The sequence below is a fragment of the Cynocephalus volans genome, chromosome 6 (genome assembly GCF_027409185.1).
Source record: "Cynocephalus volans isolate mCynVol1 chromosome 6, mCynVol1.pri, whole genome shotgun sequence".
NCBI classification, from domain to species: Eukaryota; Metazoa; Chordata; class Mammalia; order Dermoptera; family Cynocephalidae; genus Cynocephalus; species Cynocephalus volans.
The window spans coordinates 89,712,672-89,727,722 of record NC_084465.1 but is presented as its reverse complement, the minus strand read 5'-3'; the positions used below and the strand labels follow the sequence as shown (position 1 = coordinate 89,727,722).

The 15,051-nt window shown below is 48.6% G+C and overlaps 2 protein-coding genes across 2 annotated transcripts in view; both read left to right on the top strand.

The window, feature by feature from the left end:
• The first annotated feature begins 220 nt into the window (after window positions 1-220).
• HOXA6 (homeobox A6) lies at window positions 221-2,298 on the top strand. Its single transcript, XM_063099818.1, has 2 exons — window positions 221-662; window positions 2,039-2,298. The coding sequence occupies exons 1-2, from the start codon at window positions 221-223 to the stop codon at window positions 2,296-2,298; spliced, it is 702 nt and encodes a 233-aa protein (XP_062955888.1).
• A 2,026-nt stretch (window positions 2,299-4,324) lies between these two features.
• HOXA5 (homeobox A5) overlaps window positions 4,325-15,051 on the top strand; it is a 14,620-nt gene continuing 3,893 nt past the window's right edge. The window contains exons 1-3 of the mRNA XM_063099817.1: window positions 4,325-4,925; window positions 5,875-6,185; window positions 7,788-7,889. Coding sequence (XP_062955887.1) covers window positions 4,364-4,925; window positions 5,875-6,125 — 813 coding nt within the window. The 5' untranslated portion in view covers window positions 4,325-4,363 and the 3' untranslated portion in view covers window positions 6,126-6,185; window positions 7,788-7,889. The remainder of the gene's footprint in view (window positions 4,926-5,874; window positions 6,186-7,787; window positions 7,890-15,051) is intronic.

Genomic DNA, 15,051 nt, shown 5'->3' with positions numbered 1-15,051 from the left:
TGGGGGCTGTTTGTAACTTTGCTGCCTCGGTCGCCGTGGTCCCCGGGGAGCGGGCTCCGGCGCTCGTTCCCATTGGCCGCCGCTGCGTCAGCTGGTGCGATTTGCTGCTGTCGCTTTTGGCGTTCGGCCATCCAGAAACAAACCAGTTCGATGACTACTAATAGTTATAGCCAGATGTACTAATACACAACAAATCACAGTCCTGCAGAGGGGCGCGCAAATGAGTTCCTATTTTGTGAATCCCACTTTTCCCGGGAGCCTGCCCAGCGGCCAGGACTCCTTCTTGGGCCAGCTGCCCCTCTACCAGGCCGGCTATGACGCGCTGAGGCCCTTCCCGGCCTCTTACGGGGCGTCGAGCCTCCCGGACAAGACGTACACCTCACCTTGTTTCTACCAACAGTCCAACTCGGTCCTGGCCTGCAACCGAGCGTCCTACGAGTACGGGGCCTCGTGTTTCTATTCTGATAAGGACCTCAGTGGCGCCTCGCCCTCGGGCAGTGGCAAGCAGAGGGGCCCTGGGGACTACCTGCACTTTTCTCCCGAGCAGCAGTACAAACCCGACAGCAGCAGCGTGCAGGGCAAAGCCCTCCATGACGAAGGCACCGACCGGAAGTACACGAGCCCTGTTTACCCTTGGATGCAGCGGATGAACTCCTGCGCGGGTAAGGCATTTCCCTGCACCCACGCACACCCCAGGCAGTGGAGGGAGAGGGGAAAGGAGGCAGGCAAAGAAGGAAGGAAGGAGAAGGAGACAGAGGAAGCAAGAGAAAGTAGAAAAAGGAATACAGAGAAAGAAAGAAGGAAAGAATGAACAATGTTTCTTTGGCTTTTTAAAAGAGATTAAAAAAAAAAAAAAATTCCCAGTGGGGCAATCAGGCCATGGTGGAGGAAAGGCAGGGCACTCATGTTCATTTAAGGTGTCACCCTTAGGGGAGGGGGGGAATCACTGCTCCGCTATGTGAGACCCATGACAGGGGCAACCTGAAGAGAGAGACACGCTGGTTGGGAGGAGATCCTGTCCATCCTGCAATCTAGTACCACCCTGCTCAGATTCCCTAGCCGAGAGGCCCTTCTGCGGGCCCTCTAACTCCCCTCCACCTCCCAACCCTTCTCCTTTCTGCCCCTCAGGAACTCATACAGAGAGAGGCCCACATTTGGCCTCTTCCAGTGTCTCCCCAAAGCCTTGAAGGGCCCCATCCCCAGCCTCAGGTTTTCCCTCTCCCCTCCCTCCCCTCCTCCACCTCCCACTCAGCTCACTCTTGGCCAACTTCTGCCTTCTTCTGAGCCTCTGCCTGAGCCTCACACACACACACCTGGCTTGGGAGGACCCCCATCACCCATAGGAACCTTTGGCACCAGGACAGCCCAACACAGTCCTAGATTGCCAGAAACCTCAGACCGCCTATATTTCTTCTCCCCTGGTTTCCAAAGACTCCACAGGGAATCTCCTTTCCCTTTGGTGCAGGACTGAGCCTAATGCACATTTTAAAACTTACAGTGTTTTGCTTTAAAATCCACTACCCCAACCCCCCAGGGAGCTCTGTTTTTCTCAGCAGGGTCATATAGTTTGGGAGAACTTGCAAAGATTTGAGAGTGCTGACCATTTTTAACTTTAAAAAAAAAATGTGTTGAGTTCTGACATGGCTGGCCACGGTAGTATCCTCACAGAGACCAGTGTGTGAATTTAGAGTGTCTACCCTGCTCCAGGGTTCCACATCACTCACCCTCACACAAACACGACTTGAATGTCCCAAATTAAGAATGCCCTTTCTATTATTTCACCTGTAATGGTTTTCTTACAAGGCAGATTTTTCAAAAACAGTAACTTCCCATTTCAAGTCGTTTTAAGTGGGGAACATCTCAGTTGGTATGAAATAACCTTCTGTCATCCAGCCCGCTTTCAACCCCAGACATAGTGGGAGAGGTTGGAGAAGAGGCGGGCTGTTTCTGGCCCAGGGACCCCCGGCGGGAGGCAGGGGGCTGACCGGGTGGGCATCCGGAGCCTCGCTAACCGGCGCCCGGCCATTTCCGCCTGCAGGTGCTGCGTACGGGAGCCACGGGCGCCGAGGCCGGCAGACCTACACGCGCTACCAGACCCTGGAGCTGGAGAAGGAGTTCCACTTCAACCGCTACCTGACGCGGCGCCGCCGCATCGAGATCGCCCACGCGCTCTGCCTCACCGAGCGCCAGATCAAGATCTGGTTCCAGAACCGCCGCATGAAGTGGAAGAAAGAGAATAAACTCATCAATTCCACGCAGCCCAGCGGGGAGGACTCTGAGGCAAAGGCGGGCGAGTAGACGCCCTGGCAGGGACCAGGCCAGCGCTGCCACTTCCTTCCGTTTTGCCCCCTTGCCCTGGCCTGCTCTCCAACTTTTCTCCCTGCCTGCTCCCATCGGGGGCTTCCGCAGCTTCAGGGGAGCCCGGAGCTTTGCAAGCGCCTGGGAATTTATTTCTTACAAACAAACAAACAAACAAACAAAAAACCCAGTAACAACAACAACAGCAAAAACCCACACAAAGCCAATCCCAGCGGTGGAGCCGCGCGCACTGTACACACAGCCCCGCTCCCGAAGGCTGCCCAAACCAGCTCTGGGGTTCAAGGGCGCGCCTCGAATTTGTCCTGGGCTCCTGTGCTAGGGCCTCTGCGCTCTCCGAGCTCCGGATGCGTGGTTGCAGGAGAGGAGAGTCCAGGGCTGAACCCCGTTTGGCCTGTGGGCGTCTCTGCCTTGGTCCCTGGCCACCAAGTCTCGAAGGGCATTACCAAATCCTCTCTGGCCACTGGAAAGAAGGGGCGTAAGGGCTGGCGCCCCACTCTTGTCGCGGTCTCCCAGGCCGACAAGACAGGAAGAAGCTCGAGGAACAAAGGGGGCCCCGACAGAGCTGAGTCCCTCGGCCCCGCGTGCAACCATTAGCAGAAGAGAAGCAGCCTCAGCCGAGCCGAGGCAACCTGGGCGTGGGTGGAACATTACAGCCCCGGCAGTCACTGCTCCCAAGCCTCCCGGCTCCGGATTCCGGCTCCCCGCCTCGGCATAGAGCCGGCGCCGCCAATGCAGCAGCTTTCAGGACCCAAGGAGGGGACCCAGGGCCATGCGGAGGGCAAGAGTCCTGGCTTCCAAACGTGCCAGGGGCGCCTGCGACGCCGGGCCTCCAGCGGGCAGACTCCCCTGGCCTCTCAGCTATATTTGTGGTTTACTTTCGTCTTTCAGAGCCCAGGAAAAGAACTACGGAGATACTAGACACTGCCAAGAAATGCTTCCATTGTGGTCCTGATTTTACTCTTGGAGGTCTAAGCAAGACCCCAATAGCTCTGCCTACGGATCCCCAGCCTCCAAACAGCTTCTGTGGCTGTGGAAAGTCTGGGCCCACTCTCTGGGATCACCGAGAACCCTCCGACTTGGGTCCCGGCTGGCTCTAGGAACGGGATCAGATGGTAAAGATTTTCCATGCGGAATATGTAAGCAAACCAAGTAGCAAACTAATGACACGAAAACCATATTTGCTCGAAAGAAAAATCGACTCCGTTTATAAGAGTGTTTGGAATTTGACCTCGCTTCGGAGAAACACTACACAAAAGCTATCTTTAATAGACGCCTGTCATTTAAGAGCGGCGGGGACACTGTCCCTCATGCACTCGCAAAAACAGAGCCGTAATTGTAGCTGCTGCTACGGGCAGGATTTATTTCTCCAATTGGCTAAATGGCCTCCACCCCACCCCACTTCCCCAAAGGTGATATCTGTGTTTTCTAAATTCAGAGCTGCTGGCAGGATGGGCAGAACCGACCCTAACCTCGACACAAAAACAAATCAGTGGGGCTGCAAAGTGGGGGAAATAAAGTTGTTGTAAATAAAATCCAAGTCACCACCTCCCCCCAATCCTCTGCATCCTCGCCGGGCGCGCGATAGGCAGCTGACGGCTTCACAATTGGTACATCCTAATGGAACTGCGAGGGAAATGCAATAATTTTGCCATAATGGGCTGTAACCTCAGTTCGACCCCGGCCCTTGCAGCCCGGGGTCGGAAACGGGGCGATGCGTCCTGCCTCCAGCGGGTGGCGCTCGAGTCCGACTGAACGACGGCGGCGGGCGGCGGGCACGCGCCCGGGGCGCGCGCGCCACCCCTCTTGCCTCCACCCAACTCCCCGATTAGTGCACGAGTTTACCTCTAGAGGTCATCAGGCAGGATTTACGACTGGACAACAAAAGCACGTGATTCGAAGTCGTACCCCATATTTGGGTGCCTACGTAGGAGGGAACCAAGTACATGTCCCAGTCATTTCCATAATTCATCATAAATTGTGCAGGGGTGCTATAGACGCACAAACGACCGCGAGCCACAAATCAAGCACACATATCAAAAAACAAATGAGCTCTTATTTTGTAAACTCATTTTGCGGTCGCTATCCAAATGGCCCGGACTACCAGTTGCATAATTATGGAGATCATAGTTCCGTGAGCGAGCAATTCAGGGACTCGGCGAGCATGCACTCCGGCAGGTACGGCTACGGCTACAATGGCATGGATCTCAGCGTCGGCCGCTCGGGCTCTGGCCACTTTGGCTCTGGGGAGCGCGCCCGCAGCTACGCGGCCGGCGCCAGCGCAGCGCCTGCCGAGCCCAGGTACAGCCAGCCGGCCACGTCCACGCACTCGCCTCCGCCCGACCCGCTGCCCTGCTCTGCCGTGGCCCCCTCTCCCGGCAGCGACAGCCACCACAGCGGGAAAAACTCCCTGGGCAACTCCAGCGGCGCCTCGGCCAACGCCGGCAGCACCCACATCAGCAGCAGAGAAGGGGTTGGCACGGCGTCCGGAGCCGAGGAGGACGCCCCCGCCGGCAGCGAGCAGGCGAGCGCGCAGAGCGAGCCGAGCCCGGCGCCGCCCGCCCAACCCCAGATCTACCCCTGGATGCGCAAGCTGCACATAAGTCATGGTAAAGCAGCCTTTTTCTACATCCACGCGGCCGGAGGGAGCGCCTTTCGGTCCCCCCATCTCTTTTTCTGCCCTCTCTCCCCATCTCTCTCCTGGTCTCGCCTCTCCTAGCCCTGCGAATCCTCTCCCTGCCTTTCTCCTTCCCCTGCCTTCCTCCTTTTCTTTTCTGCAGCACCCTGTGCCCGCAAATAGTGGGGGAACCGGCCGCTGGCCAGGCAAGTTTAGACGCTGAAAAGGGGAGGAAGGAAAAACCCGTTCCGAACCCCAGCGCCTCGGAACGCGCTCCGGGTCAGGACAGCCGAGCAGGGCGCAGAGAGGTAGACGATGGCAGTAGGGGCCCTGAATCGGGCTGTCAGCGCGGGTAATTTATGAGAAGGGCTACGCTGGGGAAACAGCATTACTAATTAGAGCCCCCGAAAAGGGGCTTGGGGGGAATCGTCGAGGCGAGAGTCGGCGGGATTCTGAAGTTTGGGGGCAGGAGGAAGAAAGAAGGAAAGAGAAGAAAAAGAAAGCAGGCGCCCCAAGCGCGACTGGAACAGGAGGCGGCTCGCGGGGTTGGAACTTTAAGGGAGAGCGACCTGGAGGCCACTTGGGCGCTCAGAAAAGGACCGTGCTTCGGTGGGTTTCTGGGAGGTGGGCAGCCTGCGACGGCTGTGCCCCCAGCTCGGGGCGCCCAGGGCAGGGCCAGAGGGCAGGAGAGGGCAGAGGGAAAGCCGGGCGGTCCTCCAGGACTCAGATGGGCTGACTGTTCCCAGAGTCCAGACTGTATTGTTTTCGCCCTAGAAAGGAAGAGGGAAGGAAATTCGAAAGAAGTGGGTGGGCAAGGAGGGAGGACTTGTTGAGCCTTTCACCCTGGTTCCCTGCACAGGACCCTGGCTTATCCAGCTGGCGGACTTCGGAAGCCAGGGGCTCAGGAGTTGGTGGCTAAATCGCTGACTTTTCTGTTGCAGACAACATAGGCGGCCCGGAAGGCAAAAGGGCCCGCACGGCCTACACGCGCTACCAGACCCTGGAGCTGGAGAAGGAGTTCCACTTCAACCGCTACCTGACGCGTCGAAGAAGGATTGAAATAGCACATGCTCTTTGCCTCTCTGAGAGACAAATCAAAATCTGGTTCCAAAACCGGAGAATGAAGTGGAAAAAGGATAATAAGCTGAAAAGCATGAGCATGGCGGCGGCGGGAGGGGCCTTCCGTCCCTGAGTATTGAGCGTTCAAAGTACTGAGCGGTATTAGCGGATCCCGCGTAGTGTCAGTACTAAGGTGACTTTCTAAAACTCCCTTGTGTTCCTTCTGTGAAGAAGCCCTGTTCTCGTTGCCCTAATCCATCTTTTAATCATGAGCCTGTTTATTGCCATTATAGCGCCTGTATAAGTAGATCTGCTTTCTGTTCATCTCTTTGTCCTGAATGGCTTTGTCTTGAAAAAAAAAAAAAAAATAGATGTTTTAACTTATTTATATGAAACAAGCTGTGTTACTTGAAGTAACTATAACAAAAAAGAAAAGAGAAAAAAACACACAAAAAAGTCTCCCTTCAACCTCGTTTAGTGCCAATGTTGTGTGTTGCACTCGAGTTGTTTAACTGTGCATGTGTGTGGAAGTGTTCCTGTCTCAATAGCTCCAAGCTGTTAAAGATATTTTTATTCAAACTACCTATATTCCTTGTGTAATTAATGCTGTTGTAGAGGTGACTTGATGAGACACAACTTAACTTGTTCGACGTGTAGTGTGACTAGTGACTCTGTGACGAAAACTGTGACTCCAAGCGGTGTGTCCCTGCGTGCCTTTGTAGGACCCTTTGCACGAACTCTGGAAGTGGCTCTTATAAGCGCAGCTTCAGTGATGTATGTTTTTGTGAACAAAGTTACAAATATTGTTCAAGTCTGGCTGTTTAAGCAAACTGTGATCAGCTTTTTTTTTTTTTTTTTTTTTTGGTATTTGTTTTTACGGAAAAAATACTGACTGGAAACAAAAAAATAAACTTTCTATTGTAAGTTCTTTTGGTCTGGTTTGTGCCAAATAGTGAGCGGCTCTTTCTGCTTTTCTGTCTGTCTGTCCAGTCCTGGAAGCTGGTGAGTCTGAGGCTACCTGAGCAGCCTGCCTGTGCATGGAGACTTCAGACCAACCCCTGACCCACCACCTTCCTAACTCTGACCCATCAGAAAGTTTAGGGCAGAAGGTGGAAAAAGTTATAAGCAGTTCCAATGCCCAAGTCCACCCTGCCCATCTCTGAGGAAATTAAGTTAACTTGCTGGATACAAAAAGAAGAGGAAGAGAGAGAAAGAAGGAGAAAAAGCCCAGGGCTTTGTTATCCACCCTCAGGGGCCACACAGATTCTGCCTGTTTCCTAAGGCTGTCCTAGGCCTCCATTGCTGAAGAGGCTGCTATGCCAGGTTGTGGATCCCAAACCCTCTGCCCCTAACTCACCCAAGCACCCTTTCCCCACTCCTCAACCTGAACCCAGTTGGCTTCTTTTGCTACAATTAATTTGCTACAAATGGAAGGTACTTACCCCATCCTAGCTCGATTGGGAAACTCCTCAGAGCCGCTAAAGCGCAGCTAGAGATATGCACATTTACCGACTGCTTACACTGATGCCGTCTTTCCTTTTAAAAGTTATAAAACAGTAAACTTTATAAGCCCCAGTTCCGGCTATATGACATTTGGGTGCCAAATGAATAGGGTTTTGTCTATGAATTAGATCGTAAAATCATCCATAGCACAGACAGATCGGCTCACTGGCTATAAAACGTCACGTGGGGCCATTAAAGTAAGTTTTATGGTTTTGGGGAGTTGACATCCAACATTATATACCACATAACATATAATCTCACTGACGCTGGACTCCATTTGACTCTTTTGCAGGCTACGTGTGCCGCCTGGTCATTCAAATTGTCAATTTTAGGTCCAGAAGTGTCCAAACCACAAGTTCTCAAAACTCTGAAAAATGGCTCCCTCTGAGTTAAGGTAAGCTTGCCTCCTGAACGGGATCTGCTTTTAAGTTTATTTGTACTCTAAAAACTTTCTTTCTTGCTCTTTCTCTTTCTCTCTGGTTCAATAACTCTGAGGCTGTCTCTGGATTCCAAAAGGGAATGCAAACTCTTCCTCTGCCCAAATTAGCTGCGCCCGGAGCCAGCTTAGCAAAGGCGGCTGGGTGAACAGCGCCTGTGGCCGCGCCGCATCCCCAGGCCTAACTTAATTGCTGCGCCACTGCGGATGTTAATGACTTCCGCTGTTCCCGCCGGCGTGCAAAAAGATGATTTTTGTGTGCAAGTGGGCCTGTGTGTGGAGGCTTGGCAGGGCCCCCCCGCCCCATTCTGGGTCCGGCCGGTCCCAGCTCTTCGGGGGGGGCGCGGAGCCCTGGGGTGGGGGCTGGGAGACAGTGGGGCGCTGGCTCCGGGCGCCGAGGGCTGCACTGCGCTCGGGAGAGTTTGAAAGAAAGGCTGGGGCAGGGCCGAGGCGGACCCTGGCGGGAGTCCTTACGGAGCTGTGGCAATATGTCTTCGCGGGCCGGGGTCATTTGGCAGGACTGAATTGAGGCGACGGCCTTCGGGGCCGGGTTTCAGGCTGGCTCGCCAGAGCAGGAGGTGGCAGAGGCCGGCGAGGCGCGGGCTGCACCTCCAGGCTGGGCCCCTGGGTTGCAGGGCCGAGCCCTTGTTGCTAGCGCCCACAAGACGCTCGGGACCGCCGGTCCCCAACTGGGGAGGTGCTCAGCACATCACCCCCCCACCCCGCACCCAGGACCAGGCCCTGAACCTAGTTTGCCTGCGCGTTCTTTTTATTTTGGTGGGACTGTTCTCACCCGCATGTGAGTCTGGAGCAATAAACTTTATGGCCGGATTTAACTTTAGTCTTTGAATCCCCAGGCTAATTGAAAGGGGTTAAAGTGCTTTCTTTTCTTCTGCCTTGCCTTTCTTCTCCCTCTCTACTTTCCTTTTCCTTTCCTTCTTTGTAGAATTAAAAAGTCTAAGCACAGGACCCTCAAAAGGCAACTTAGGCACTCCCCTTGATAACACTAAAGATTAGAGAAATTTACTCCCCCTCAACATACAGGCAAATTTTCTGTTTCAAACTGTGCCCTAAAGTTTGGGGGGAAATTGAGGTATCTTCAATGACCAACTTTAAAGTCCCCAGCGCCATTAGGTTGTTTTTCCTGACACATCATAAATGGTAGTTCAGGGAAGAAATTGGTCGTTTGTCAGTAGGAGATTTCCGCCTTTCTTTTGTTAGTTGCTCTTTCTTTTTGATCCCAGGAAATTTACATAATCTATGATTTCCAAAACATTCTCCAAAATTGCACAGGTGGGTGAAGTACGGTGAAATAAATTTTTACTTCGTAAGATTCCATCTTGGCCCCAGCCACCCCTTCTAGCCCCAAACCCCCACCTTCTTCAATGGCAAAGCCAAACCAAGTGAACAGGAATGCTGTGGCCTGTCCTTTCTGGATGGGTACCGGCAAGGGACCTAGCAGATTTCCTCCAGTCACATCTGAGGCATTGAGCCAAATTCTCCAACTGCATTCAGAAGTGAAACAAAAAAACGGGATCTGCTTTTCTCCTTAGGAGCTAGATAGTTGTCTGCAGACGTTAATTGGTAAAGATATTTACTAAGTGCTGAAAGTAAAACTTTTTATAATATAGATTTGGAATTTCAACAAACTTTACTATGCAGATGCCACCTACATTCAACATAAGTCCAACAGATGTTCAAAAAGTTAGAGGTTTAAAAAGCAAAACCTGGGAAGTTTTTTGTTGTTTTGTTTGTTTGTTTGTTTTTGAAAAATTGAAATCCTCCTACAAGTCCTGCCTCTCATGAATAGTGGCAAGGTGAAGAATCCCTGAAGTCATTATGTGCAACCTATTAAAGTGAACCAACACTGGTATTACAGTACTTAGAAAGGTGTGTCCACATCTTAGTGGGGACCAGGATATAAACTTTGCATGGGGGTAAGTTCTCTTGCATTTTTTTATGTATCTGTGAGAATTCTGGATTCTTTGTTTTACTGATCTGAGCTGTGGGTTCTTTATTGGAAAATATTGAGTTATGATCCTATTTTAGTTATTCATTTGGTGATCTGACTTGAGTGAATTTTTGGTGACTGAAATTAGCAGAAGAGAAAAAGAGCCCTAGGAATGCAGGCAGGTTCCTTTCAATAACTTGCATAGAGGAAGCCCCCACACCATATTTGTGGCCACATCCCACCTTGGGGGTGTAGAAATGGGCAGAATGGTTGTTGGAGTCATCAAACAACATAGAGAATCTTTCCCACAAATTAAAAAAATTATATGCTATAAATATTGTCAGCTTGCTTACTTGTCTGTTTTAGTCTTTATAAAACTTAAGTAGAATTTAAGAGAGCAAGCTAACCCACATGGAGTTAAATGACTTTAAAAATACAACACCCAGTCAGACTTACGTGAGCATTATTGGAAGGATTTTTTCTTTCTTCCTATTTTCATAAGCAGCATAGTAAAGAGGATGGCTGGTTATCTGCTCATTTAGTAGATAAGTTATTTGTTCTTGTGCATTCTTTGAGGTTGTTTTTGCAGAGGAACTTAGAAAAAAATCTCTGTCACTGAGAGCTTTATGAAGACATCCAGCCTCAGCCAGTGGCAGGAGTGTGTATCTGTGCTCCTTGTAAAAGGAGAAGGAGGCGGAAATGTGCAGGGGCTCGTTTATTTCCACAAGCTGAAGAGACAGTATTTCCTGAACTATAAATATAATAGGAAGCTTCTGGTCACACTTACTTAGGGGTTTGTTAGGGTTTCCATGGTCTAATTTCACAACATTATGCCAAGATTCCTTTTCTCCTGCTCTTTCCCCTGCTTCTTTGTCGGTGGCTCTTGAAGGGCAAGACAAAATTTCCTACCAGAAACAGAGTCATGTTTGTTTGTTGTGATTTGAAGAGCATTATATCCAAACAGTAAGGGGAGAGCAAATCACATTCTGAAAGATAGGCTATTAAAGAGGAAAACAATCCTTTTAGCTTAAAAGACATCCTTCTCAGTGTCTCCTGCCTTGGCTGGAGGTCTGTCCATGGATTGCCCACCATTTAGAGTGCAGAGCATTATGGGCTCCATCCCTTTCACTTCTAAGGGGGGAATTTCCTTCTAGTCAATGCCAAAACTATAAAAGGGGCTCCCAGGCAGGGTTGAGGGGGTCAGCCTAGGCTCCCACTCATATATGCAGGGAGAGCCACAATCCTAGCCATTCTAAGCCCCAGGACTGGAAGATCTGCCCAGGTTTGTTTAGTTTGTTTCTCACAAAGGAATTTGTCCTTCTCCCACCAGATCCCCTCCCCACAAACGGGTCTTTTCAATAATAATATTTGTTATGAAGGTTATTAGGTAATTATTGCGATTTTGTGAAGCAGCCCTTGCTGGAGGTGAAGTCTGTCATCGCCTAATAAATGACGCCCGCGCAGTTCACTGCCGGGTTAAGTAAATGCAGAGAAGATAAATCTGCACACCCTAGGAATCGCCAGCAGAGCACGCTTTAGTACAAGTTCACAGTCAACTCACCAGCCTGGTCCAGCTCTCCCAAACAATTAGGGCTGTGTCTTTATTTTTAAATAAAGAAAAAACGTATCTCCATTTTCCACTGCCTGCTTTCCACCATCTTCTCATTTCTTTCTCTTTTTGCAAGGTTCTCCTGTTCTGATCCAAATTTTCCTTGTAAATGGAATAATTAGTGATTTCAAGTTAATCTAATTTCCATTTAAGTGCTGTTATAAGGAGGTAGGAGACTGATTTGACAGGAAATTCAGGCACAAACATACAAATATATCCAGTTCACTTTCTAATTGTAAAAGGCAGTGGCACTAGCAGGGTGTCCTGAGATCCTAGGAGGCCTCTTCTCCCCGAAAGAAGAGACGTCGCTTTGTGTATCTTTGTGGTTAGTGCGTTACAACTGCAGGTCAAAAAGTTGAGGGTCAAAAGTTTACGTTGTGCAGCACTCTTAGTCATCTGCCCAGACAGAGTTTGATGTCAATGTTAGAGCTGCGATCTTGACTATCAGCACAAAAGATAAAATGGCTTGGAGTGATGCGTGTATCACAGTATGGACTCCAGGTGAACCCTAGTGGTTGAATGACCTCAATTACGGGGGAAAGGATAGAAAATTCCTCTTTCAAGAGTAATACATGCTGTATTTCATCTTGAGTTATTGCTCCCATTCTGAAGGAATAGCAGCAGGTAAATAGGCATAGATTCCTGAAACACTAACACCTTAGATGTTGGAGAACCAGGAGTCTGTTTGTGGGTTTGTCCCAAAATAAAAATGCTCAAAACTCATCAACGGACCTTTAAGAAATAACATAGCAAGCTTCCAATGTTCTATTATACCTTCAAAGGCAAGAGAATTGTGCAGGAACCCTCCTTTATTTGAGAAAAGTGATTTTGATTGGCTAGATTTTTTCTTTTTAGTACATATAATGACCCCTAAAGTGCATGAGAACAAGAGCAAACACAGGCACTTCTTGCAAAATGTGTTCTTTGCAGTTTTCAAACATAGAAATGCTTTTTCTGAAACTGCAACCCACTGAATGCAAAAGGTTCTCAGAGCTGGGAAAGAGAGGGAAGAAAGTGGAAACCCTACTGAAAGGGACAGAAAGGATTTCCCCACCATCATCACCATCAGTGAGAAAATGCTTATTTGTGCCATGAATATGTTCCTGTTACTTGAAATTTTTTGTTATGTTTATTTTTAAACCACAACTTAATGTAAGAGACATGCTACAAATCCATAAGTGAATAACTAAGCTATAGAAAATGTAGGATGGTGGAATCCACAAATGCCAGACTACTTCATAAGACCACCATAACAGACCTGTTTCCCAAAAAATAATTTGGAAAAGTACATGCAAAAAATTTTAAAAAGCTAACAAACAGGGAAAGCAAGCTAAGGAGGAAGGGTGGGAGAGGAGAAAAGAAAGGGAATAGTGTATTAAGGAAGCAGACTGGAACCATGCCTCATGTGTGAGTTGCAACTGAAGAACTAAAAAGCATTTTGTTTTTCATGCATGTAGATTAGCTTTAAGTGTTGGTGCCATTAGAATCTATTTTGTGGGGTACATATTTTCCTATTCTATGTACTGACCTTCAAGTGGACAGTGTAGGGAGACAGAGAAGAGATAGATAATTATTTCCCCCCTACGTGTTTCTTTTTAACTTTGGAGATAAAATAATTCAACTACTCCGAATGCAGACTCTTGCAGGAATGTCTAGGATTATCCCAGTATATTCTGGTTGATTGGATTTAATGGTGCCAGGTATGTTCAGTGGTAAAGTAAATATTCCCCAAATACTGCCTTCATGGAAGTTATCAGGGTGCTTCTACTGTGCAATGTGTAAAGTTTTCACTCTGGCCAAGAACTTGAAGCCAAATGGGGGTCTGCCAGATGAAATAAAAGAAAGGAAACAACTGTGGTGATTGCTGTTACAGCAGTGAACACTTCACCGCATCTGGGCTAGTAAAATGAAGAAAACTGAAATCCCCCTATTACTCACCAAGGCAATTATATGTCTCTTTGAGAAAACCTTTTTATTGTATTTTTGGTTAAAAACATACGACACACTTTAGAAACACATCAGCTTCAATAATCATGGACACCTCTCTGCCAGTCTTTAAAGTAAAAGAAAAGGATACTTGAAGAAGTTATTGCTTTTAATGTGCTTACTTCTTTATTCAGAGGTTTTGGTCTTTAGGCCTCTCACACATTCCTGGTTAAAATTCAGGTCTAATTCTAATATGAATTTCAGTCCCTATGCCTGGGTTGTGTTCATTATTTTAAACTACTACAAGGAAATCACCCCCAAACAATTAACTGGTTAAATGGCTGATGAACTGTTTTTCCTCTAAAATCATGTACCTGCTGTAGGTGGGGAGAAGCCCTTGAATGCCATCATCAGGCATTTTGAAATTTTGCCACTCCCCTGTTCGCTCCAGAAACGCGCTTCAGATACAGAACAGTCTGGGGACTGTCACTCTAAAGAACAAAGGACAAATACTGTCAATACCTTCCATAACGTTTACATTTCCTTTGCTTTTTCCCCTTGGTTTTTCCTGAGAAGGAGTGGCCTGGGCAAAGCACCCTGCTCTCTAAAAGACACTGTATAGACCTTTTAAAAGCGCAAAGTCCAAGGCCGAGGTGAACTTCAGGTCAGCGCGTCTAACAAATATGAAAATGTCGGCTGGTGAAGGGCGCGCCTTGTGGTTTAACAAAGACTGTCAATGTGTGAGATTAATAAGAAACAAAATGCACACGGTGTCACTGTTCGGTCACTTTGAAACTTGGGACAGGGTTGTATTCAAGAGGAAAGGCTGTCCCAAATATATTGAAAATGATTCAAATCAGATTCAAACCAAGCTGCAAACACTGCCTCTCTTTCGCCCTCCCTCTCCCTCAGACTTCCTTCACTCTCCTTCTCCATCTGGGATGCGAGGACAGGATGAAAAGTTATTTCACTGAATGGGATTTTAAGAAAGCTTTTGTTGGGAATATATGTTATCCCTGCACGTGGAAATGAGCAAATGTGCTTACCAGTTTCCCAAGGAAAGGATAATGTTTTCGCCCCACTTGGGACTGGAGCCAGTTGGTGTGTGAAGATTAGCATGCTCCCTCTCTGCTCGAGATTTCAGGGCATCCCAGGTTTTCTCGGGCGAGATGATGCTGGTAAACTTCAGTTTGTATATTAATTATGTTAGTTTCTTCCTGGCTTTACTCTGGTGTTTTGCATCTTATGTAAAGGCAAGAGGTGACTTTCAAAAATGTTTTTCAAATGATTATTTGATTCAGTAGAATGATGCTATAGCTTGCAAAGGGAGATTGTGGAAGGTTCAGAAAAGGTACTGAGATTGTTTATTACAGCCATAAATCTTGCAGTAAAATGTCAAAATGTCGGTGTGTGAGATAACACTTGGTGGTCCTGGCTCCGTTTGTGTTTATGATACGAACCGCAAAGACAAGTTACAGGCCTTGGGGGATTCTGTGTAAGCCCATCTTCCCAAAGTAATAGAACCACACGAAACACAGGCACAGAGAACTGGTTTAGGTTAGCCATACACAAAACAGTGCCCGTGTCTTCTTAATACTTAAAAATAGAAACCTGGTAGAAGGTTCTGAGGCTAA